Source organism: Talpa europaea (assembly GCF_964194135.1).
Source record: "Talpa europaea genome assembly, chromosome: 10".
Classification (NCBI taxonomy): Eukaryota; Metazoa; Chordata; class Mammalia; order Eulipotyphla; family Talpidae; genus Talpa; species Talpa europaea.
In genome coordinates, this window is record NC_140077.1 from 38,014,327 (window position 1) to 38,041,206 (window position 26,880).

The 26,880-nt window shown below is 41.6% G+C and overlaps 1 protein-coding gene across 6 annotated transcripts in view; it reads left to right on the forward strand.

Moving 5' to 3' along the window:
• KCNMA1 (potassium calcium-activated channel subfamily M alpha 1) overlaps positions 1-26,880 on the forward strand; it is a gene marked incomplete at both ends in the record, with an annotated part of 673,962 nt that overhangs the window by 391,857 nt on the left and 255,225 nt on the right. For all 6 annotated transcript variants that reach the window (XM_084245122.1, XM_084245124.1, XM_084245123.1 and 3 more), the window contains 2 exons: positions 14,547-14,640; positions 15,453-15,564. In XM_084245122.1, the coding sequence (XP_084101248.1) occupies positions 14,547-14,640; positions 15,453-15,564 (206 nt within the window). The remainder of the gene's footprint in view (positions 1-14,546; positions 14,641-15,452; positions 15,565-26,880) is intronic.

Genomic DNA, 26,880 nt, shown 5'->3' on the forward strand with positions numbered 1-26,880 from the left:
TTGCCATGCCTGCTGAGATGAAAAACAGATGACTTCCCTTGGGAGTGGGTGCAAGTTCAGGGCTGTAGGTGGCTTTGGAGGGTTATAGTTCATAGAGCTACCTACCCTCTCACCACCCCGAGCTTTCATGATGGTGGGGCTCCTTCACCACCACGCTACACCTTGGGAGTCACCATGAGCTCTGGAACCACGGTGTTAAGGGTATTGACACTTAACTGTCTCTTATTTATCTGACCAGCTCGGCTCTGCTCCTCTAATGAACTGTAACCACAGGAAATCATGGTGTGTATCTTATGTAACGGATGCTTTGCTTCGCTTGAATTTTCAAAACATCTTAAAAATTGTGGTTGATGTTAAAGACTAATGAGGTTATTTGTTGAATCAACATACACTGTAAAAACACATGCATATGGAAGGATGGCCAGGGAAACCATCTCATCAGAGTAACAACCAATTCTGTCCTCACCTGCCCTCCTCTGTCTCTCCCCTCCTCGTGCCCCAAGCTGCCTATTCTCACGTGTAATGCCAGTGCTCTGTACAGTGTTCTGTTTATAGTGGGTTGAACATTTTTCTGCCCGTGTCTTTCATTGCTGAAGTAACTCACCTCTCTCATATCAACTCTTACCCAGGAGCCGCACTGCAGACTCTTTGATGTAGGTCTTTTCTGCATGGCAGCTAAGGCCAAGCTGTGTTTTTTCATTGCATGATGCAACTTCACCCTTTCTGTTGCCACTTCCAGGTTAACCAGGTCCTTATCCTGCACTGCCCATGCATGTCGTGTGCTTCCCCCCAGGATCCTGCCGGGAATGTAGTGAGCACCGGGTGCATGCATGGTATCAAAGCGGTGAGCATTCCAATACACTGAAGCACCAGGATTTGAGATTCTTATTGGACATCCTTGTGGGCCTCTGATTTGCTATGACACCACAAAGGCCACTCTGTCCCTTGGAAACTTAAAACTAGATCATTGGCAAAGAGAGAAATAAATCTCCCATGTTGAGACATTTATATGCTGACAACAGGAATTTAGAAGCAAGGGTCAGTTTTCTAAGTAACAACTACCTGATGATCAGGTTCACAAATTCCCAAATCTGCATGGATGTGCCCAAAGTGACCACTCTGGTAGTGCCTTTTCATGTGTTTCTGAATGACTTTACATAGTTTGGTTTTCCTTTACATCATCTAATAAATGTTTTAGGTCATATACTTGAAAGCTAGTTCTTAAGCTAAATGCCCTGGGAAATACAATACAAATAATAACTGAAATTCTCTTATTTTGTTATGTAAACAGAAATGCCTCTAACCCAACTTAAAAAAGATGTAAAATGGTAGTACTATAAGGGAATACCTTGTTTGTTGAAGGCCAATGGCATGCATTCAGCAATGTTGATTAGGAACTGCGATCACTTTCTCTTATTGAATTATATTTTGCCTTACGGCTATCTAAAGACTTTCTTCAAAGCTGCTTTAAAAAACAAAAAAACAAAAAAACAAACATGTGTTTTTGCCCTTACTTTTTTCTCCTTCTTATTCTCAGAATTGATTTTTATGAACAGAGTTCTCAAGATCTGTTTTCTTACTTGATTTTTTATTATTTCATACAAATAGATAATTTTTATTTTAGATCAACCTTGACTGTAAATTTGGAAAGATGACAGGTGGGTATTACGAGCTCTGATATAATCCTAGGGTAGGAATAAGACTTCCTAGAGAAATGTTGGGTGTTAGCTTGTATTAAAACTACTCATTAAAACTATGCATTAAGCAGTCACAATGAAACAAAATGGAAGTATAATATCCTGTTCTTATTTTCCCCACATGAATCGTGATTTTGTCAGATCTGCGGGATGTGGTAGGTTGAAGTTTTTTCCACATTTCTACCTCTTCCTCCCAATTCTATTAAATATATTCTATTTGCACTCTGGAAATATATTTTGTTTAGAATTTCTTGACCTGTTCTTTTGGTAACCAGAATAAAGGTCCTTTGAATGGAAACATCTCCATTTTGAAAGGAACGTGTGGGGAGTTTCAATGCAGACCAATGCAGAGCAGGTGATGCTGCCCAGCACCTGAAGACGCTCTCCCTTTACTGAACTCTCATCTGGGGGCTTGAGAAAGGACAAAGCAGATTCTCCTTTGTGAGGCTCCTCAGTAAAGAGACTCATTTCTCTTTCTGAGAAAGTGCTTCTGGAGAACATAAAATTTTCTGAAACCCAACATAGAGTGGGGATAAGTGGATCCATTCATGAAGACAAATGAGAAAATCATAAGAAATCAGCTTCCTCGGGGCATCTGCATCTCTCACAGCGATGTTTTTATGGTGCTGGGGAAACAACACTAGAGAAAATCAATGCTATGACAATAGAATTAAAATGGAGGCCTGCAGGAAGAAGCAAAGAAAAGGAAACTTCACCCCATGAGCTTGTAATTCCTGATACTCCTTTCTAAATTTGAATCCAAAAGTCAAGTGAACACCATTGATATGGTGGAAAGAGTTATTATTTCTGAAGCATGAGCAGGATGACTTGGATAAGTGATTTCCAGTGCTACCCAGAAGCAAGCAGGAAAAGGAAAAAAAAAAAAATCTTGAAGGAAAAGAAATGTTCTAAGAGATAAAAAATAATTTTCATGAAACAGTTACAGAAGGAATTGAAAAGAGTACATACCTGAAGATATTATTGCATAATCATGGACTTTAATGAGTTGTTACCACTGTTCCTGTTAAAGATGACAGTTTGCTTCCAAAGGCAACTTGTCACATCTGATTTTTCATGCGGTGTTGGTCTCCACTGCCTAGGTCACTTTGTGACATTCCTAAGGGGTGACTCCAGCTTTGTACTCAGCAGACTCATGACTTCTAATCAGCAACATCTCAGACTCTCTTTTTTGGCTGTGAGGCTGCTGGGCTCTCAACAAAACTCCTAAATAGGAATACTTATAAAACTTCCATGCCTCAGCTGTCAGCCAAAGACAGAACTAAGACACAGATATTTTATTTCCTTGTGTAATAAAGGTATAATTGTTTCCTATGCCAGATGCCAGGAAGGCTTATACCAGGTCTTTCTCTGTGTCTTCTTCAAAAATCCTCAAGAAAATATAACCCAGGGATGTCAGAAAAAAGCTATTATGATTATCCTTTACCATCACATTTGAATTCACGTGTAACTTGGAGCACATGTCAGTTTCCTGGGGGTGAGTATAGGTGTTATGTGACAGTATTTTCTATTCTTCAAAGTGAAGTAACAGATAAATGGAACAACTGTTTCTTTACACAATTATTTTTTCCCCAGTTGTTCTTAGTACTGGGTAGGTCTTCAGCACTGGCAACATCAGGGTAGCCTTTTCAGTGAGGTCACTGAAAGGGGTTGTGTGCCATTCTGCTTGGATCCAGATGTGGCTAGAATGTAGCAGGATTGAAAAGGTAGTGTTCTTGTAGGTTGTTGAAAGATGCTGGAGTTCACAAAAGAAAATAAGAAAGGGGTCTGTGTGCAACCTCCTCACTACCCCCATATGGCTAGGATGCCAGTCTGGGACCTGTGGCTGTGGGGTAGTTTTGGCTTCCCCACTCTTATGTCCTTGCAGGTTGACACATGGCCTGGTGGCATTGCCAAAGTCAGGCTGTCCAGTGTGGCAGAAAGAGCACAGGGCATAAGTTCAGTAGGAGACTGGCAAGGCAACCCTAGAATGCCCAAAAGAGCTTCAGATAGATATCTGGAGAAGATGGTTTACAGTGAAGGATTTCAAACCTGTGCCCACTAATAGCCCAAAAGAAATCCCACAATCATTTGAAAGTCTCTTGTGAAGTGGGAATTCCAACCCACTGGTTCTACCTTGCTCTGGTTGTAAATAGAGGGCTGCATTTGTAAATAGAGGGCTTATGCCTTGTCCTACAGCCCTGGCTGTGTTTACTTGGGAAGACTTGAGGCCAAATTGCCTTGAAATTGTGCCCCAGCATGCTTCTCTATGATTTCTCTATCCTTAAATACAGGGACCCGGGTCAATTGCCCCCACCCCCAATACCTAGGAGTTGACTACTGGTTATTAGGGTTTAGAGATGATTATCTATGAGCCTCTAACACACACGTGGTAACATTTACTATCCAGAAAAAAAGACATTAGAGACAGAAGATACTGGTAGGATAACACCTCTATTTTTTACTTCCTTTGTTCTAAATTTTTGTAGGCACTCCATTCAGATCCTGAACTACTTCCCCTCCCCTTCCTCCATTTGTATTCACCTCACCTGGGCTGTCCTATTTTGTGAATCACTCCAGAATGAGCTGGGGTTGGGTGGAGAGAATACCTTTATGTTGGAGGACTGTGGGATTGTGCACACCTATGTGTGCATGTGTGTGCCCACCCAAGATCACCCCGTGCCTAAACCTGGCTCATTGCTTCTGCCCTGAAAGAACTCTCGGTCTGTCCCGTAGTGTTTGTCCATGAGTGTGTGTACATTACGTCCTATTTAAATCATCTGCTCTTTCATGTCCCTCTACTAGACAAACAAGGCTACTAAGAAGGGATGGATAGAGTCAGTGGAGGTAGGGAAATGAGATGCAATCAGTCAGTCATGACTCCCCAGATACTTTAGTGAAAAGTAGAGCAACCCTCATTTGACAACGCTCTGTTTTATGTACTGGCTTAACTCTGATTTATTACATAAAAGTTGCTGGCAAATGTGAACAGTAATTCTGCTCCAGTAACAACTGTGATTGAAATAATTGTAGTCTGTGGACAAGCTGGGGAAAACAAACATTAGGGGTAGGTTGTCTTGGACATCATTCCAAGAGACCAACAGTGAAGAAATACATAATCTCATGGACATGGAATTGGAAGAGATATTTAAAAGACATATGACTGCTTCATCCCCTGCTTCTCCCAGATCCATGCTAAGCCAACCAGGCAAACAAAACCTTCTCTGCTATAGATTCTGGAAAAGGAGAATACACAACCTCCTGTGGCCACTCATTAAAGTGACTCATGACTTTCTCTGTCAGGAAATCTTGGTTAATTATTTAGTATTTATGAGACTGTGTGGCTGACTTCATGGAAATATAATTTTCCTGATGTCTCTTCTATAATATTACCCAAAGTTAATGCCCTAATATATACAATCATACCAGATGTTAGCTCACTGCACATCCTATTGGGCATTTGAATTACATTGCAACACCTGACAAGGAGGCAATAAAGCAGATACAAATGGAAAAATTAAGTGTGAAATAATTGATTCTATCAGTTTTTGTTCATTGAGACGATTGCCTTTTTGGGACATTTTTCTGCAAACAGCTCTTATCATCACTGTTATTATTACCTTAGTTTTTAAAACTACCCTCATTTGTTCAGTACTTAGTCTATACCAGGCTCTGTGTTCATTAACTGGTTTTATCCTCATAACAGCCATAGACGTTTATATCCTTAGCTCCCATTCTACAGATAAGAAAACCAAGGCTTTGGGACTCCCCTGGTGGCGCAGCGGTTGAGCGCTGGGCTGCGAGGCTGCCCGCAGCCTCTGCAGCACCAGTTCATTCCCTGGCCGCCAGCGAGGGTCCCACAAAAAAAATAAGAAAGAAAAAAAAAAAAAGAAAGAAAAAAAAAAAAGAAAGAAAGAAAAAAAAACCAAGGCTTTGAGAGGTCAAACTGTTTGCCCACAATTATATAGGTAGTGAATGATAGAGCTGGATTTTTTTTTAAAGATTTATTTATTTATACAAGCACTGGGTACAGTCAGAAGCATGGGAGGGTGAGAGAATTCACCAGAGCCAGAATGGGGAACAGAACAGGCAGACTGATGAAATACACTGCTGAGGGGAGCAGTGGGCGCAGCAGGAGAGGTCTGTCGCGCCATGTGGGAACCTCGCTGGCGGCCGGAGATCCACCAGCGCTGCAGAGGCTGCGGGCAGCTTCGCAGCACAGCACTTAACTACTGCACCACTGGGGAGGCCCAAATTGCTAATCATCTTAAGGAGAATGATGATTCCCCTTTGCACTACCCACACTTGACTTTGGTTTACTTATTTGGCCAGTGATGAAAAGATAAGGAGTGAAGATAAGAACGAAAACCTGAACTCAGATAGGACATAGAAATCTCTTTGCAAAAAAATTTTAGAAATTTAGAGCTCTATAAGAAAGTGAGAGATTTCACTGTTTGGATTTCAAGAAAACAAATTATCCATGTGTTTCATTGAGAAATCCAATGTGGAAGGAACATACATATTTTGTTATCTCCAACAGGAATCTGTGTCATTTCCTTAGGCTTCTAGGAGAATGCTTAACTATTAGGTCTAATTAATCAAGTAAACAGAGCCCCCTCGGTGGAGCAGCGGTTGAGCACTGGGCTGCGAAGCTGCCCATAGCTTCTCAGTGCTGGTGTGATCCCTGGCTGCCAGCGGTGGTCCCACATGGTGCAACAGACCTCTCCTGCCACTCCTACTGCTCCCCTCAGCAATGTATTTCATCAGCCTACCTGTCCTGTTCTCCACTTTGGCTCTGGTGAATTCTTTCACCCTCCTGCACTTCTGACTGTACCCAGTGCTTGTATAAATTAATACATAAATCTTTAAAAAAAAATCAAGTAAACACCCTAAGCTATGCAACTGCTCTGAAGTCTGTAACTATCATTTTCCCAGGATTCTTCATGTCACTTGAAGCTCAAGAATAGGAGCATATGGGATTCTAGAGAATGGTGAGGGTTTTATAGCAATTCTCCATTTGTTACAATTCATTTCAACATGGCCCTAGTGGACATATGTTCATGGCTATTGGATCACATCTCATCAATGGAGCAGAGGCATAATTAGAGTCTTGCAACTGTCAGCAAGATTAATAGACCTATTGATACAACACAGAGCTGAAGATTTCTCCCCAAAAGTCATTTGAACAACTGATTTGGGATCATGATAGATCAATACTGTAAATAACAAAAAGTGTTACCTAGTCACATCAGAGCCATTATAAGGTTTAAGAAAAGTGTTTTAAGATAAAACACAGAGCCCATCTTAATGCTTGAACACAAACATACCATCAGTGATAACATCTTAGAAGATAGTTATTCTTAGATCTCTGGAATAAAGTCATAATAATGGGCAGCAGAAGAGGCTTGCTTTTTGTTTGTTAAACTAATAAAAAGTATAATACTTCTTGCATACATGCTTCACCCACCATAAATGCCAAAAGTGCCAGTATTGGAAAGGTAAGGTCTTAAGTACCACCTCTGAGAAGGTAGTTTAAGTGGGGACACTTAGAAAAACTGAAAGATAGAAAGCTTTTATCTTAAATCCATTAGGAGCTGGACATTGCTGGGGTGCAGTCCAGTTTAGAAGACCATATTCTGTAGAAAGATTATTGCTTTCTCAACGCTTAATTCTCATTATGTCATTCACACTAAATCTGTTATTGTTGTTGGTCTGGAAGATATTTTTTAGAGACCTAAAATTATAGGAATAATAACATTGGTTTCTAATTTAGAGTACTTTGCAAAGACCTGCTTCCCTTTTAAAATTTCTTGGTTTCAAAATATTCTGGTGCTTTTATTTCTATTCTGTAGGCTGGGAAGCTGAGGCACTTTGCCTAAGTGGTATATCTATACATTATGAGGAAAACTTCAGATAACTTAGATATTCCATTCACTTGAGTGAATGGAATGGGCTACAATGTTATTGTCTAGTCCATAATTAGCAGTGTCCATGGTATCTAAATATTGTTATCTATTACTATGTTCATTCTAGTTCTCCCAGAATGAGAGTGAGAGAAACTTGGGGCATACTGAGGGCCATCCACCATTATGTAGCTCTATAAGTATGGGTTAGTCTTCTGTAAACAAAGGAAATTTCCCTGAACACATGGCGTCAGACTCCATGACGTCACTATCACTCAGGATCCCAGGTAGAACTTCTTGGACTTAGTAAGGTCCCTCGTGACCATCATTATGGAATAAGTTGGATAGACCAACTTCAACCTAACATGAATTTTTTTTTAATTTAAAAAAATATTTTATATATTTTTTACATCATTTTTCATTTTTGCACAATGTATGCATTTTCATCTTGGTTATAGCCCTCATATTTCCCAGACTATTTGACAAACATGAGAATTTTTTTTGGGGGGGATATGGAATTTTCACTTTATGTATCAGCCAACTGCTTTGGCATAAACTCCATGTAAGGTCTGTAGCAGAACTGCATCCTATGTTGCTTTTCTCCAAGGATGCTACAGCTCACCAGATAAAGTAAGGTGGTGGGTCTCTGTTCCAACTTCACCACTTAGCTACATAATCTCAGATTCTGAACCTCTGTTTCTGCCTGTAAAATGGGGATGATAACAAAATGTATTTTGTCAAGTTATAGGGACCAAAAGCAAGAGTTTGTGTAAATGCTGTGTCATTGCCAGCTATTATTACATTGAACTGAATAAGAATCAATGTTACAAGACTGTTTAGAATTCCTGGTTCCTCTTTATTCAGTGAGGACACTAGTAATTTGCTGCCAAGTCACACCTTTAGGTTGACCTTATAGGCCTGAAGATCGAGCACAAAGAGAGAAGAATATTTGAAGAGGCCACAGGAAAGCCTAGATTTTGAATTAGGAATGTGTGGTCACATTTCATGAAGCAACAAATGTACCAGCTCTTAGTAGCAGAAGGCCTGGCTTGGGACATGGTAGAAAGCACAACAAGAAATGTGGAGTGAGGTTGGTTGTTAGATGTTGTTCAGTGCCAGACTTAGAGGTGATGAATGAGTCAGTGGGGAGCCAAGGTGGTAGATGAATGACATCTTTTCATTAAATCAATCTGGCAACATGGCAGAGGAGAGATTAGGGGAAAAGTCTGGAATCATTTAGCTTATTGTATTGATTCATGTCTGCTGAGCCTTGGGCCTGAACACGGTGGTCCTGAACCCTGGTGGTCCATAATCCTGGTGGGAATTGTGAAGACTCCATCCAATTTATAAAAGGGACTGGCCACAAGAGTGAGGAGAATTTAAATGCTGGAAATGATTTTACAATGTGATGTTCTATTCTTTAGCTAGGCCCTTCCCTCTTACAAGGTTATGTATTAAATTCTCCTTGGATATTTGTTGTTGTTTTTCCTAAAATACTTCACATTACTTTACCTCTTCTAAGTGACAGTCTCCATAACCTCTCCCCATCGATACTACCTCATTTTTCCTTTTAATCTTTAACTAAAATTGTGCTCCTCAGGCACTCTCTGATTGTTAATTGGAATGTCATTGGTGAAGCTTGCATAGTGGCGTTGTAATTACTTCCCTGTATCTCTTAATTTTTCCTCCCTTGTTCACATCTGAAACTGAAAATATCTATTCAACCCCTTGATCTCAGCAATTAGTTAAGTGGTATGCAGCTGGTTTTCTGGAGGCAGGCTCAAGCACTTAATCATCTCTGTTCAGGTCTGAATGGGAAGATTCTTGAGCAGCAACACCTATAATCAATATGTAGTTGGAAGAAAGGTCTTCTAGAGCACTGGTTCTCAAAGTGTGGTGCCCCAAGGAGCATCACTAGCTGGGAAATGTTTAGAAATGCAAAATCTAAGAGCTCTGTCCTAGCACTAGTAGCACAGAAACTGTGGGAGTTGAGGTCTATTCGTGTTCACAAACTTAATGTGTGTAAAAGTTTGGGACCCCTGTCCTACAGAAATATCTCCATTGGTTTGGGTAGCCAGATTCAGGACGGCAGGTGTAGGGTAAGTGAAACGGTATCGGGCTTTTCTGCCCTCCCACCATTAGGATTGATGATGGATCCCTGCCGTCCTGAATGCATGCCTGATGGCGGGCACCTGGAATAGGGTGTGGGCATATGTAGATGGAATTCATCTGGGCTAAGACTGGGCTTATAAGGGCAGCGTCTTGGGGACGCCAGTAGAACCATGAGAACAGCAGAAGCAGAATGAACGGGAGAGCAGAGAAGCATAGAGAACGAGAGAAGCAGAGAGTAGAACCACGAGGAGCAGAGAAACAGAGACCACCAGAGAATGTTAGAGAGCCCAGCAAGAGTGAAGACTTGCTGGGGGCTAGGAGGCCTGCCAGCCTCCCAGCCCCCCAGGACCCCGTGTGCCTGGTAGATCCTAATAAAAGCCTGAAAAGCCACTGAGGTCTCCAGGACTCTCTTCTCCTTCACCCCGTCTGCTCAGATCATAGAGATCCTGCTCCATGCCCATCCTGCATGCCACTACAGCAGGAAACAGACTTCCAAGTATTCCAGATAAGTTTAGAGGTTGAGGAGAAAGAGTAATTGCTTCTCTATTGGAGATGTGCCGATGCCCAAAGAAACAACTGTGAGAAGTGAGATTTTTTGTCCTTAGTTTGCAGGTCTGTAGGGTCAGGAAGCACCACTGAGCAGGTTTTCTGATCCAGCAGACCAGGTACAGGAGGAGTCAGAGTCCTCAGTGGCTTTTGCAGGTCTTTTTATTGGGATTTACTCGGTACACAGCAGACAGGGGGTGCTGGGGGGCTCTCTGGCCTTCTCTCGGCTTCTTTCTTGGCTTCTCTTTCGGCTTCTGCTGGCATCCCTGTGATGCCGCCCTTAAAAGCCCAGTCTCAGCCCAGGTGAATCCCATCTACCTATGCCCACACCCTATTCCAGATGCCTGCCATCAGGCATGCATTCAGGATGGCAAGGATCCATCATCTCTTCTGATGGCTGGAGGGCAGAAAAGCCTGACATTTTTCCTTACCCTACAAGGTCTTAGAAAGAAAACCTGAATAGCCACTGCTTGTCTTAGGCATTGGGAAGGCAAGTGCTTAGGGCAGTCAAAGGGGTCTTGGATCTTCCTGTTCAAGAGTCTTAGTGGATATTATATTGTTAAACAGATGCAGACAAAAATATATTTCCCACTTTGAGGGAGATGTTTCTATAGAGACATCCAAATACTGAGGATATGCTTTCTTGCTGGTCAAGAGGAAATAGAATTGAATTTCAGCATCTATGCTACACTAAGCATTTATCCCACAGAGAAGCAGCTCTTAATTGAGATTCCTTGGCAGGTGCTACAATCAGAGGGTGTTGGCCAAAAGACTAAGTTTGCCTAAGGTTTTAGTATCACACTATCCATGGACTGTGGGCATCTTTGAATGACTATTCCGCCAGTTCACCATCTTCTACCTGCTATTATGAAGTCATTGGCTAACCAAGAAAAATTTAGAGAAAAGCAGTTTTATAATACCAGGTTCAGAACTAGAGTCCTTATTTCACTTCCTAAAACTTCATTTTTTTTTTCTATTGATAAACTATATCCATAGAAATCCTGTTTGATGTGGAAATGCCTCGTCAGAATGACAATCCAAATTTAAGTTTGTAATCCAGAGTTATTTCCTTTGTAGTCTAAAAACAGTCATTTCTCTTTTAGCTTTTAAAACTTCTGCGTATAGACAAGGGATGTTCCTATTTTACACAAGGAGAAAGAGGAGTTTGTATTTCATTTTCCATCCAGCCATGAGCATTTGATCATTAAGACAAAGTTCTTTGGGAGGAAAAAAAAATCCTGGCTGATATGGCCAATCCATGCATTGTTGAGTCATGTATTTTCTTTTTATAGGATCAGTGAACTTCTCCATGGGTTGTTTCTATTTGGGGAATGAAATGATGGGGCTTTAGAATCTCCACTCTGTGGTCTCTGATTGTGTGAGTTCACAGACTAAATGCACTGGGAGGATTTATCTCGGAGGGGATCCCAATCAACAGTTCTGTGGCCACTTGAAAAAATTAGGCTGGGTATTTGTGGCTCTCATGGCATGCGGGAAACAGCTAAAAGGGATAGAAAACAGTCTCTCTTATCACCTTATCACTTTGGTCCTACCTGGATCACAGGAACAGGTCTTCTTTTGTCCCAGAGTTTCCTGCGTCCCTCCCTCTCTATAGTATTGGCGGGTGCTCATACTCATGGTGAGCTTCAGCCAGAGGGAAACTGCCCGCATTAGCAGCATAATTTGTATCATTAATACCACAGTCCCTTTATTATTTCAGCTGGAAGTCTAGGACTCAAGGAATGAGATGAAACAATGATTGAGTATGTTCTAAATTTTTGAAAGGACTAGTGGAAAGGTCTGTTGTGGTTTCAACATTGTTCTCTGCAAATTGGGGTGCTTTTGAGCAATGTTTTCCCGTGCCAAGTATTCTAACTTTCAACCTTCCCATTATTGTCTTCACATAAGACAGTCTAGAAAGGAGCAGCAGAAATGACGAGGAAGGCAAGAAACAGTAGGAAGAAGTTGCTGCAGCAGATCCCTTATGCTCATTAGGACATCTGCTTCCATTTATGTTGAACCAATTATCCTCAATTGAATTGAGCTAGCGTCTCTTCCCCTTCTATTCCATCCATCTCCACAGCCTAGTAAAAATCTTCCCTGCTAGAAGTGTTTCAGGTTTAATACCAAAGTCACCATAGAGACCAGGGAATTAATAGGGGCTGAGAAATCTTGGTACCCCAATGCCACCAATAGCTATCACGAGGGCAGTAGTAAGGTCACTGGGCAGATGATGTTGGTTTTCCATAATATACTTGGGAACTGATACTTTCTTTTTGTCCCCATGAACATTTACACATTGGTCTTTTACACATCAATATTGATGAATACAATTTATAATATGCAAATAAGTCACTGTGCTGGTACAAGAGAATATATTTAACAAAAGATCACCTCCTGCACACACACACATGTGCACACACACCATCTATTCTTCAGTTGTGTATCATTATCAGTGGTGTCCATGACCTGCATAGCTTCCACAGCACGGAGGTGCATTGTCTCTTTATCTTGTGGGCCCCAGTGGGTTTCTTGTCAGCCTAGTTCATGTACTTCTTTTCACTGCAACAAGAATAGCTAAGAACTCTGTGAACCTTGTGAGTCTTGTTCTTGAAACAAAACAAAATGACATCATGGCTTAGGAATTGTAGAAGTGCCACTTAATAACTCTTGGCCTGGATTTTCCTTTTTTTCCCCCTTTAATTTAATGCCTGTATAGAAGAGCAGGCAAAGAGCAGTGGTAGGCTGTGATGTTTAGCACTTTTGCTCCTGCCTTCTTTCAGCGTTGGACTGAATCAACTCCATGCTCTCTCTCCTCCCACTTCCCTAGCTTAGTGAAAAACCTGTCCATTGTCATTTTCTTTACAAAAAAACTGTTTTTCAGTGTTTGTTTTTTGTTCAGTCCGCTTAGTTTGTAAATGCAAATGTAGATCACTCTCAATGCCTGTCTGGAGGTTTTTCCATGTTTTTGTGATTTGGGAGATGACAAAGGGCATGATCCATAAGTCCAGTGCATGTAAAGTGTTGGGGAAGTCCCACAGACTGACCAGTCCAAGCCTCTCAGTGGGCCCTGCATTCCCATACTGCACAAATTCCTGCCTGTTGAACAACCAAGCATTGTCCTTACAGAAGTACAACTATACTAACTGGTATGCGTAAAGCGATTTCCCAAGTGGCAAGAGCGGAAATCCACCATCCTGCAATTCCCAAGCAAGCCTTCTCCTAGCCCTGAGGTCCACATTGCTTCCCAGCGGGGAAAGTATTTTGCTTCTCCCCTACTCCCTCCCCTTTCCCTCAGCTCACATCTTTATGTCCCTGGCCTGAGTGTTACCATCTGCTTACTGATAACAGTATACTATGACTTTTCATTCACAGCTTTGAGATGCTTATGAGGCTTTCCTGCTTCCCACCCAGCCCAAACCTTGGGACTTTTCACACACTGATCCTCTGATCAGTTTGACGCGGGAAAGCACACGGAAGCCATGTACCAGTTTGTATAGTAGTACCCTTTTGAACTGCCTACTCTTGAACAAAGTAGAGTGTGCTGGGGGTTCGCATTGGCTGCTTAATACACACGAAGCCAATTAACCTGCATGCCAAAAAAAAAAAAAAAAACAATTAACCCTTAGAGTACTGCTTCAACATTTCCATTTAATGACCTTGAATTTGACTGGTTGGGCTTTGCTTCTTTCCCAGGACCAGAATGCTATGCACAAAGTCCAGACTCAGTCTAACCAGAACATCATCCAGGATCCTCTCCTCCATTGCTTTCTGGAGATGCTCCTGAGCCCTTTATTTTCAATCAACTGATGGTTTTGAAAAAGGTCCAAATCATAGCCCCTGTGTTCAATTGAAAATGGGCTCCACTTCCAATGCACAACAGTATGAGGGACTGTTTTAGCGCTGATGTGTGTCCTCTGAAAGAAAGAAGTCAGTTCTTTAAGGGTTAATATGAAATTAAGGAATTGGGTGGTCTCTCCTGCTTGTCCTTCCTTCAAGGTGCCTGCATGATCCTCTTTAGATTCTTAGCTCAACTGTTGAATGATGATAAAGTACCATGTATGTATATATAATTACAAAAACAAATAAAAGAACAAAAGACTGAATGGTTGAATGGAAAGACCCCTTGGCAATGCTTGCTTGATTATCACAGAGGGTAGAAAGACCAAATGTTTTATTTTATGATCATTCATTTTGTCCTCTACCCCGAGCGCCACGTCCGCACAGCATTGTGGAAGACTGGATGATGCTTTTCATTTACCTCTTGCTTTTTCTTCTTCCTGTCTAATAGCCCAATAGAATCCTGCCAGAATTTCTACAAAGATTTCACATTACAGATCGACATGGCTTTCAACGTGTTCTTCCTTCTCTACTTTGGCTTGCGGGTAAGTTTGGACCATGTGGCTCAGTGTCACAAGGAGGGGTGGAATGGGTACCCCGGATCATTCCCCATTGGTGTCTGCTCATACAGGCAGGATGAGGCCCAGGGTTGTCTAGGGAGACAATAGATCCACATTTTGATGTTCAATGTGAGGGAGCCCTTTCCCTTAGTATAGCATTTTCTGAAGTACATGCTAATTTTGTTCCAAAAAGTAGTGGGGATTGAATAACTGGCCCACTGTTTTCTCATTCTCTCTTCAAACATGATAGCATTGTTTACTAAAATAGGAAAAAAGAAAAGATTTCTACTCTTAAAATACTGTTTATCAGTGTTCACTTAGCTGGTTCTTAAGAGAACAGTTGTTAGGGTGCAATTGAAGGGGGCAGATTGGCAGAACTTGGGGCTTGGAGTCTTTATGCTGGACCCTGTTTATTAAGGCAGCTGCACACAATGAGGGTTACAGAGGTGTGTGGGTGTGCTATATGCTTTATTTACAGTTACATTTATATTAGAGAGTCTAATACGGTGGGATCACTCAACCTCCCTGGTGATGCTGGTGGAAACCACAGAAAAATGCACTGCCTGATCCTTCTCCAAGGCTAACAGGGTAGGAACATAGTCACTTTCTAGAAAAGGGTCTGTATCCAAACCCTAAGACAAATAGCATGGTGAATAGTGTAGTTATGAGAAGAATACAGCATCACCCTCAGACCCGCATGAAAAATCAACACGTACCATTGGGCAAAAGAGCATATCGTTTGAATGCCAGCACCCTGCTTCTCATTTTTCCCCTCTCTTTTTTTTTCTTTTCCCCAGTTTATTGCAGCCAATGATAAGCTGTGGTTCTGGCTGGAAGTGAACTCTGTAGTCGATTTCTTCACAGTCCCTCCAGTGTTTGTGTCTGTGTACTTAAACAGAAGTTGGCTTGGTAAGTCGATCTCTTCCTTTCTGCTCGCTAGTTCCTGGATGTGGCTGAAATATAGAACCTGGGCTGGCTCAGAGGGTTGTCCCCACAGGAAGAATAGTTTGTATATTAATGTGAACAACCACTGGGGTTTTAGAAGTTGATGGTGTTGGTTCTTCTGGGAGCAGCAGCTCAGAAGGATTTGCACAGCTAGTGCTGCAGGTGGTGCAGTTTTATCATGGTTGAAGCCTGCTGGTCATCACTGTCATGGCCAGGATCTCTGTGCTCATAGTTGTATCACTTTTCATTCAGAAAAAGAGTCAGGACTGTTGGCCCAAAGGGACAGGGCCAACATTCTGAGTAGCTGGTTCAGGTTTCCCAGGTCTGCTGCCAAAATTAGTATCTATTTGCTTTTTAGTTTTAAGAAGTGTGAGTCCCGCATGGTTTATTCATAGTTATGAGACCCTTCGTGTGGCACAATGAAGTGATGCTTCTTGAAGGAGAACTTTGAAGGAGACTAGTTTGCTGCTTGTGTAAAGGAAGAGCTTTTGCTAATGCTGTGTTTATATTGTTCACATGTCACTTCCTGTGTCTGCTCAGTACATCACTTCCTGTCTCTGATGTGAAGGTCACTTCCTGTGTTAGGACTAGGACAATATGGTGGAAAAATTGTGTCAGGCACTAATTCCAGGTGATTAGGAAAGCAATACTGAATAAAATAGACAAATGCCTTGCCCTCTGATATTGCAGTGGGAAATAGGAAATACAAACAAACCTAATAATTAAATTATGGAGTATGTTAGGAAGCATAAGTGCTATTGAAACTGAGAACAGTTCAACAACCTTTCGGAGCATGAAACAACAATAACAAAATGACCTTTCTTCTCTTGTGGGAGAAAATACCTTTAATGAAGTTGTGTCGGTTCTTTGGTAAATAAGACCTTTGGATGAAATACAAACCTGGTCTTCCTGTTAAGGAAGAGAATTCAGTATAATAATATTTCCAGAAGGTCCCCGTGTCTGATTTAGTACATGGGTTATTACATCGTGAACCAGTGATTGTGCTGATGAGCTGCCAGAGATAAGATGAATGTTCCCATGAGGGATGGCTTATAAAGTTGAATGAATAATCCCATTAAATGGGACTTTTCAGGAAGAGCTGCCCTTCTCTTGGAAAATAAGAAGGCACTGCCTTTACTGGCTAAGGTTTGGGTTGAGAAGCTTCAGGGAACTGAAGAAACTCCAACTTCTGCATGCACTTCCTGAGTCCCACTGAAGGCAGAAGGCAGTGCCATCGCTGGCATGGTGGGGAGATAGGATAGAATTAACATGATGCCCCCTGCCCTTAACCTTTCTCAGGACATGACCCACACCATGGCTGAGTTCTCATTGCTTATATTTGCTTGCAGATTAGACAGCACACTATTTGTTTACTTTTTTGTGTGGGTCCTCCTGTGCATTTGATAGTATGTTAATATAACAGCTAGTATTTATTCACTCTGATAAGCCCTTACATACTTGAACTCACTTAATCTTCAGAGCAAACCTATAAGGGAATAATTATTTTTCCCCTTTTACAGATAAGGAAAGTGAGGCTCAGAGAAGTAAATGCTCCTGCTAAAGTGGGAGTAGAAAGGATCATTTACCTCAGATTTGGTCTGATGTTTTGTCTAATTCTTACGCTGTTCGTCTCTGTCTGTATCCTTGAAAGAGTTTGGATTTTGAGGACTGGGTGGGAATGACTGAGCCGATGTTGTTGCTCTGTGTTGGCATGCCTCCATCTTTTCTTACAAATAGAGGACTTTGCTTCAGGCAGGCAGGGAAGAAAAGGGACGGGATCTTATTTCAGACACACATCTTCATGTTTCCTCTTCTCTGTTCTACTCTTCCCTGCTCATCTGCAGTTTCTAAAATTGCCATTAGGACCAGAGAAACAGGTAGAGCTAGTATGGTGTCTCCAGAGTTACGCGGTACCTCTGTGGCTGGGGCATCCGACCTGCTTCCCCTGAGAGAGAGACTGGGAGTGTCCACAGGTCCTCAGTCAGTAGAGCCCAGTGGATGCCACCCAAGTTCTGGGCTGCACCACATCTATTCACGGGGTGGCTCAGCCTTGGTTGACTTTGAGGTGTGGTTATTTTACCTGTTTTAACCTCGGTCTCTCACCTGTGCAGTGGAGATAACAGCACTGCCCTCAGAGGGGTTTAGTGGGGATTCAGCCAGGGAACGTGAGTAAAGTGCATGTACCGTGTTTCTGGTACGAGCATAAACAACAGCGCGATGATTAGCCCAGCCTCTCTTCCAACTTGTCTATCATATTTTCAAGCACTGGGGAAGAAAACAAACCAGAATGGAACCAAAAATAAGGCAGCGGGATGTGAGGACATCCACGTCGGCAGGCGGCAAGTCACTGCTTATTTTAATTCCTGTTCCCACACACCAGCTTATTCATTTTTGTTTCTCTCACAAAATCCTTATCCTACCTCACCAAAATAAATGTACCTTGAAATGAGAGATGTATCTTATTTTGAGACTTGAATAATATGCTCTGGGGAGAACTCTTTTGTCTGCTTGTCTCATTCTTTTGGGAACTATAGCCCCTAGATAGGTCCATGAGCTGTGCCTTGCTAGATGTTTTTGTTGAGGCTCATGCTGAGCGATTAAAAGAAAAGAGTAGAGAAAAAATAATGATGTACTCATTGACCTGTCATCTAATGGGATTTTGCTGAGCACCTACTGTGTTCTCAGTGCTAGAATGAGAGTAGCACATGCTTGGCCACCAATTTCTTTGCATCACCAGGATTTCCACCACCATCCTTTTCTCTCTGGCTAATGCCATCATGGTGTCTTAAAGAACCACAATTACTGGAAACATAGCCCCAAATCTTGGAACCTGCTTTCACAGCCATGTGAGACCTGGCTTTAGACCTCAGACCCTTCAGTAACTTCTCCTAGAAAATAGAAAGCTCTGCTGAAAATAGAAAAATGAGTTAGTCTCCAGTCACAGGGCAATGAAAATGATTTAGGATATCTGCTTATAAATATAGACCTTATAAATATTGTCCCCTTTGTGACAAAAGGTAATAAAAGCAGGGTTGTAAAAGAAAAATACAGGTCCTTAAAAACAATAACAACAAAAGGACAAAACACAGTTCTGTTTGAGACCAAGGTTTCAATATAGTTACAGAACCAAAATAAACATACATGCAGCAGCAGCTGGTGACACTGCCCACCATGTAATTAAGTCCCAATTGTGAGGTTCGGGCTGCAAGGGCTGTGGGAGTTCAGAGGAGAAAGAGCTCATGGGGGAAGGTAGAAGAATTTGTGAAGACTTCTGCCAGAGGCCAGAGCTCAGCTGAGGCTGGTGATGATGAGTCTACAGGCAGATTGGGAATTGGCGAACATTTCCAAGGAGAGAGGATTTTCTGTGTAGAGGATGGTGGTGCTTGTGAGTGGTAATCCCTTCCTAGGTGAGAAAGCATCTTTTCTATGTGCCAGGCATCGGCCATACAACCCTGCAAGAAGGATGTATTATTGCCGTAGCAACAAATTGCCCCAAATACAGTGCCTTGAAATAATACAAATTTCTTATCACGCAGTTCTGTAGATCAGTTAGAAGTCCAACATAGGTCTCCCTGGGCTAAAAGTGGCATCAGGACTGCTCCTTTCTGGAAGCTCTAGGGACAATTACATTTTCTTATCATTTCTAGCTCCCAGAGACTACGCACATTTCTTGGCTTGTTTCCCCTTCCACTCCCTCCAAAGCCAGAAAGAGCAGGTAGAGTCCTCACAGTGCATCTCTCCGATTTTCCTGACAACTAAATCAAGACAAAATAAGAAGAAAAAAAAATAGAGGGTGGTTTGGCCAGAAAGCAGAGGCATCCAGCAGTGACTTCCAGCCTTCCTTTCCCCTTCGACCTCTGGCCTCTGCTGCACCAGCCTGCAGCTTCCCTGTGCTGCAGCAAGAGTGATGTCCTGCCCTGCCTAATGGTGGCGCCCCTCACCACACTACCGCACAGCTGGAATTCCCCCTCTTGGGTGCAGGTTCCCATTCTCCCACTGGGATGATTTCTCTCTGACCTTTCCTTCCTGTGCTTTCATGGTTCGTGCTATCAGAGCAGCATTGTTGGTCTGTTTTATGCCATCAGTTAGAGTGTGAGTTCCATGATGGCAGTGTGGCCAGGCCCTTGACCATCTGTTTATTTGCCGTGTCCCAGATGCTAGAATGGTGCCCGGTGCATAGCTTGTGCCCACTGAATAGAGGAGTGAATCTTACAGTAATAATAATAAAGAACATGTCCCAATTGCTTATTAAGAGCAGGACCTGATCTCAGTATCTCATAGGTGTTATCTGAGTTCATATTCAACCCAACAACTAAGTACTTTTGGTACCATTTTACAATTTTGGAAACTGAGGTTTGGGGCTTAGGTAATTTTCCCTGGTAGGTCATTTGGTGGCAGATCTAGTACTTAGCCAAAGAGAGTCTGATTCTGGAGACCATGCTTTAAAAATGACTAGGCCAGCAGTTCTCAAAGTGTGGTTCAAGACCAGCAGCATCAGCTTCACCTAAACATTTAACAGAAATCAAGATTCTGAGAAATCATTTCAGCCCCACTGAATCAGAAACTCAGATCCAGCAATCTGTGCTTTAACAAGCACTTGGATCCAGCAATCTGTGCTTTAACAAGCACTTGGATCCAGCAATCTGTGCTTTAACAAGCCTTCCTGGTGATCCAGGTGCTCACCCAATTTTGAGAATCATTGTCCTAAGCATTGCTGGGATAGTTCTCAAATGTGACCGCCCATTAGAATCCCTCAGAGAGCTTTTCAGACTTGCCATGTTCTGGTCAAACCTCCAAACAGTTAAATCAGACTCTGAGTGGGCGAAAGGGTGACCTGAGCTGCATTTTTTTAAAATAATTTTTTAAAGATTTTTTTTATACATACAAGGACTGGGGTACAGGCCAGATGTGCGGAAGGGTAAGAGGATTCACCAGAGACAGAGTAGGGAGCAGAGCAGTCAGATGTACTGAAATACACGCAGAGGGGAGCAGTGGGTGAGATAGGAGAGGTCTGCCATGATATGTGGTATCTCCACTGCTGACAGCTTCACGGTGCTGGGCTCAACCCGCTGCACCACCATGGAGGCCCATGGGCTGCATTTTTTTAACACTCCTCTGTTATATCTAAAGTGCAGTACAGATGAGATACATGTGTGTCTATCTTGGAACTGAAATGTTGAGCTAATCCTTCCCTAGAACAGGGTTTCCTAGTGAAACGCCAGGAACCTCCATGTGGAGGTTCAGAGGATGAGGGGTGGGAGCAAAGATTCTGCATTTATGCAGGCTCACAGGTGATGCTGGTGCTCAGGTATAGGGACCGTGCTTTAAGTAGCAAAGCTTTGCAGTCTAGACTGTGCTGTCCAGTATGCTAGCCATGAGGCAACATTTCACTGTGCAAATGTAAATTAATCAAAGTTAAAGAAAATAAAAGCTCAGGAGTTCAGTCATAACAGCCACACTTCAAGTTCTCAGTATCCCCATGTGGCTAGTGGCTACAGTGCTGGACAGCACAAATATGGAACATTTTCACCATAAAAAGTTATGCTGGGCTACACTGCTCTAGAATGTGTCTTGTGATAGAGAACACTATGAACTTTTACTTTTTGTAATTCCAGGACACTCCTGCACACAGAGGAATCTTTGATTTTTGGTCAAAGTACTCATGGGGAAGAGTTTATGCCTAAAACAAGTAAATAACTCATAATTAGAGACTAGAGCATCAATACACTGTTAGGATGAAACCCCACACCACCTTACCCAAACTTAAAATTAAATATACCTAACACGTCGGTAGGAAAAAAGCACAGAGAAGCACACACAGATGAAAAAAACCACAAAAGAGGCTCCTGATCTGGCTCTAGCCCCAGTTTTTTTTTTTTAATTTTTAAGCTTTATTTTTATTTATGTATACAAGAACTGGGGTGTAGGCCAGAAGTGTGTGTGGTGGGAGGTGAGAGGATTCACCAGAGACAGTAGAGAGCAGAACAGGCGGATCTACTGAAATACACTGCTAAGGCTAGTGGGCAAGTCAGGAGCGGTCTGCTGCACCATGTGGGTTAGCTCCCTGGCTGGGGTTCAAAATCAAGCCACAGTGGCTGGTGATAGCTTGATAACTGAGACTTTATCCCCTGCAATTTCTTCCCTGGGACCTTCACTGCAACTGGAGTGGCCTTTTGGGCTCTGAAAGAAAGGTCTCTGGTTCCCCCTATAGGACAGTCATGGAGTTTGCTGGACTAGTGTCAGATTAAGCCCCTCAAGGGGGTTCCTGGGCACAATGCCCAAAGTCCAGAGGAGGGCCCTTTGAGTGTCACCAGAAGTCACCTGTTTCATATATACATACAATGAGACAACCGGACCTTCAGAACTAAATTCTAGATTATCTTCCCCAAACCTTCTAAGTGAACCTTCCTTGTGGTCAGTGTTTTTATTTTAAAAAGTAGTAGAAGTAGTAGCAGTAGTAGTAATAGTAGTAGTAGTAATGTGTGAATCTCCTTTTCAGGGGCCAGGTGTCTTTGGGAGTGGGGTGAGGGAGAAAGATAATGTTCTAAAAAGAGAAACTAAGTGTATAACCACAGTAGTGTTGCATGTGTCATATTATAAGTGCATGTGTGTACATATATGTATGATGTGCATATAATTATCTCAGGCAGTCTTCTAAACAACACTATAAAGTAGATGTCACTTTTAGCCCCATTTTATAGATGGAGAAACTGAGGCCTACAGAAGTTCAGTTTCTTGCCAAGAGTTATATAATGAGTAAGTGGCAGAGCCAGACTTTGGACCCTAGCAATCTACCTAAGAAGTCCAAGTTCCTTTATACTGTATTATGCTAACTCTCATAAACTTACCTAGCCATAATAGTTGCATATAGAATAAATTAGTCTGATAGTCTTGTGCGGTAAGATCAAATACTGAATGCAGCTTTCTCCTTGCTCTAGTCCCCTGACAAAAGGCCGATAGACTCTAACAATTTCATTGGTACTCCCAGGTGAGAAAGGAAATTAGGAAGAAAGGCAACAATCAATTTTGGGGGAAAATTGCATTAATATAATTTCTATAACTCACTAAATTACTTTTTTAACCTTTTAAACTTGTTTTTCCTTTTTACTAGCTCCCTCTTCTGAGCTTCTTGGTTTATTTCATACGAGTAGCCTAATAAATAAAAATAATCTATCTTGCAATACTATCATGTTAGAGATTATGGGCTCTATTCTTATCTTATTTTGGGGGGAGAGAGAGGAGGGAGAAACTCAATGGCACCATGCATCTTGGGAATAGCATTGAAACTGAATTGCTGTAGTGGCAAGAGAAATGAACTCATTAAGTTCTGTCTCTGTGATTGGGCTCTGAAGAAGGCAGCCCCAGCAGAGTGGAATGCTAAAAGTTTAGATGTTTTTCAGGGAGCTGATTACTCTTCCGGTAGCAGCTATAGCTGACTCTGCTTCTAGAGAAATGATTCCCCTATAAGAGATTTCCGATTGTGTTCCCTTGATATTGTTTTGTCAGAGACATTCTTTAAATAAGATGCCCTCTGAAGGGAGCAGTTTCTAAATCCTCATTGACTTGCACAGCTCTGTTAGATGCCAAATTGGAAATAACATCTTAAAATGAATGTCTTCAAGGAACAAATATAGCAGTAGGTTTTTATAGATGCCAAAACCCCTCCAGATGGCTGTACTTCATCTGGGGTATTAATGGAACAGCCTCCTCGAGTAACCTAAATCTCTAGGACTGGATGTATACTTACCTTCACATCATCTTCAGAAAATATAAGCCTTGATTCTTCCCATTGAGATCAATGTCATAATGGATTGACCTGACTGGCAGATTGGATTGAGGGAAAACACCAGGAAGCAGTTCTGAGATACTACTGTACTTATACTACTGAATACCTACTATGTGCAAGCCACCAATTCCTAGGGCCACCCCAAAGATAAGGAAAGCACAGATCTGGCCTTTAATGCTTTGATAATTTGTGTGGGTACTTTATAAAGAAGAGAAATAGGTATATGGAAATTCAGAGGAAAGTTAGCCATCCAACCCAAAATAGATTTCAGATATCTGAAGTGCAATCCTATTCCTTTTTGAGAATTCTACTGAAGTATGTCTGCAGGCCAGCCCATCACCTGCTGGAAGTTAATTAGAAATGAAAATCTGTGTATGGCTATGCCTCCCTGAATGCACCCAGTCTTGTCTGATCTTGGAAGCTAAATGGAGCTGAGGAATTTGGTTTAATTATCCAGGTAATCCTTATACATGCTAAAGTATATATTCGATGCACTGGTATATTAGTGTATACTATAATATACTTGGTAGTATATTAGAATCACGTGCAGAGCTTTGAAACCTTTCCCTAGGCAGACTATGCTTCAGACCAAGTACATCAGAAGTGCTGGGATGGAATCCAGCCATCAGTTATGGGTAATTCCAGTGACATTGACCAATTCCAATGTGCACCCACGGTTGAGAAGCCCTATTCAGTGGTGGTTATAAAATCAGAAACATACCTGAGTACCTGACTGAGAAACTTAAAAAATAGAAGCAAAGGCATTAAGTTCCTTCCAAAATCTATTGAGTCAGACGCTGGTCATAATTAAGGAAAGTTCCTTTAGGACATGGACACTATATATTCTATATAGAACAATATTTCTCAAACTTTAGCCTGTTTGAGAATCACCTGAAGGGCTTGTGCGGTACCACCTCCAGGGTTTCTGATTCAGTACATCCAGGGTGCAGCCTGAGAATTTCCTAAGTAACTCAGTGCGGTGGTTGATGTTACAGCTTTGGGTCTACACTTTGAGAACCACTGGTCTAGCCTGCTGTGAGTCTGAACTTGAATTCTATCAGTGTCTGCTCTGCCTGTGCCCAGGATTTTTACATTCCAGTAAACCTTTCTATTTTTTGTGCACTAAAACATCAATATCTTTATTGATGTAATCCCCTTTCAGTATGTTTTTGAAATTAAAATATGACTCATTTACATTTTCAGATATACCAAGCATATTAAATTCCACATTATAATTTCAACATGAACAGAGGAGCCCTCTTTAGAAAGACTTCTCATGTCCCATAGGTAACCCCTTCAAAGTCATTCTAAATCTGAGTTACTGGAGAGAGTGGGGATCTCGGCTTGTATGTGTTAGTCACTAATATTTCCCCCAGAGCCAGTATCTCTTCCAAAACTCCCTGGAATTGAGATGAAGTTGACTCATTGAGGAAATAAGAGAATGGTCTGTTAGAGATTTGGGAAGAAGAGGGGAAGGAAGAGGCCCCAAGCCCAGTTCCATCTTTTCCCTGACCCCAGGAGAGGGTCTCTCAGCTTCCTCCTCCAGGGAGGGATTATCTCAGGGCCAGACCCCTCTCTACCTCCAGAATAATTTATTTAAACAAGTATTCTTTCCCAGTCAGCCTACCTGGTGGCACTGAGATGCCCAGGCCAAGATCCAGGCCTACTCATAAAAGTCAGAGCACATAATGGCTGAAAGGGAGATGTCAGTTTTTAATGAAACACATTGCATTACCTGAAATAAATGCAAATACCAATAATGTACCATTCCCTCTCCCATATCATAATCAGTAAATTCAGCTTCTCCCTTTAAGTCGGATAAGAATTTAACCACCCACTTCACAAAAAGATACCTTTTCTGGCCCCTGGCCAGACTGGGAGCACAGCAAGCCTTTCCTTTTTGTAAAAATTTACTCTCACTGTGTCCTTTATAGTCTTACCCAGTGTCCCTTTCCTCTCTGTAAATTTCTCCCTTTTTGTCTTGCTCTGTGAATTTCTCTTCTTCTATCATCAACTAGTGTACTTGCCAGCCACTTCCATCCCAAATATATTCTATCGGCACATGCTCTTTCATTCACATCCTGACTGTAGCAGTGAGACCGAGACCCGCAGCTCACAAAGCTTATATTTTCTGTCTGACTCTTCACTGGAAGTTTGGGATGTGACCACTGCTCCAGATTAGTAACTGCCTTGTATATTATTTTACATTCTTCTAAATGTCTGGCAATGTTTTTCAATTAGTTAACAAATTACTCAGTTTTGATAAATTGGGTGTGATCTTCCCTCTGAAATCATTTAGAAAAGGAATATTAATGCAATAAAATCTTATTTTCGCTCTTGTGATTATAGCCACTACTAATATGTGTCACATATTGTACTAAACTCTTTACATACCTATCTCATTTGATTCTCTTAATATCTCTATAAGATAGAGAGAAGAGTCTGGAACTTAGACAGGTGAACGATGTCATTAGCTGTGTAACATCAGTGAGCATTGCATCAGGATTTGAACTGAGGTGTTTGTGATCAAAGCATAAGGTTGTAATTACTACTGGGTACTAGGTACTTACTGTTGCGCACTAGTCCTTATATGTGCTGAGAACAGAAATCTCCAAAAACACTATTAATGAGATAAGACATGTAAATGAAAATGGTGTATGTTATAATGGCAACTAGGAAGAGATAAAATGAATCTTGCTTACATTTCATTTTGTAGGTGTCTTACCCACTTTAATTTCTGCTGCTTCCTTTGGTAATTTTTAAAAGAGCTCTCCTCATGAGACTGAATTAAGAAATGCTATTTAATATTACCGTTGTTATCATTATCATTACCTTTATGTATTCATTCACTCAACAATCCTTAAAGCAAGTATAATTTGTTAGTTGCTGTGCTGAGCTTGGAATTTAAACTGTGAATAAACCATCTTTCCCCTACTGTGGGAAAAATAGTCTATAAACCGCAGGTTGCAAACCAAATGCTTAAAGGGACAGAAAGAGAATAATGAGTGAAGCATACCACGTAAAGGCTGTCTCCACCTGGTGAGTGCACGCCTCTCTTTTTATTTTAATTTTATATGTTTTTACATCATTTTTCATTTTTGCACAATGTATGCATTTTCATCTTGGTTATAGTCCCCATACAATTCCCACCCCCCTTTGTTTTGATACTGCTCCCTCCTCCCCCACCCCTGTAGTGTGTCTCTGGTTTATAGTTGCTTGTTGATTTTTACTTTATTATAATTAGTCTTTTTCCTGGTTTCATATTTAGGTTTCTAAATTCCTGCTATGAGTGAGACCATCTGGTATTTTTCTTTTTCTTTCTGGCTTATTTCACTGAGCATGATCCCTTCCAGTGCCATCCATGTTGCTGCAAATTGCATGAGTTTATCTTTTTGATTGCTGAGTAATATTCCATTGTGTATATGTACTACATCTTAGACTCAACAAAAACAAAGTAAATAATCCCATCAAAAAATGGGCAGAAGAGCTAAAAA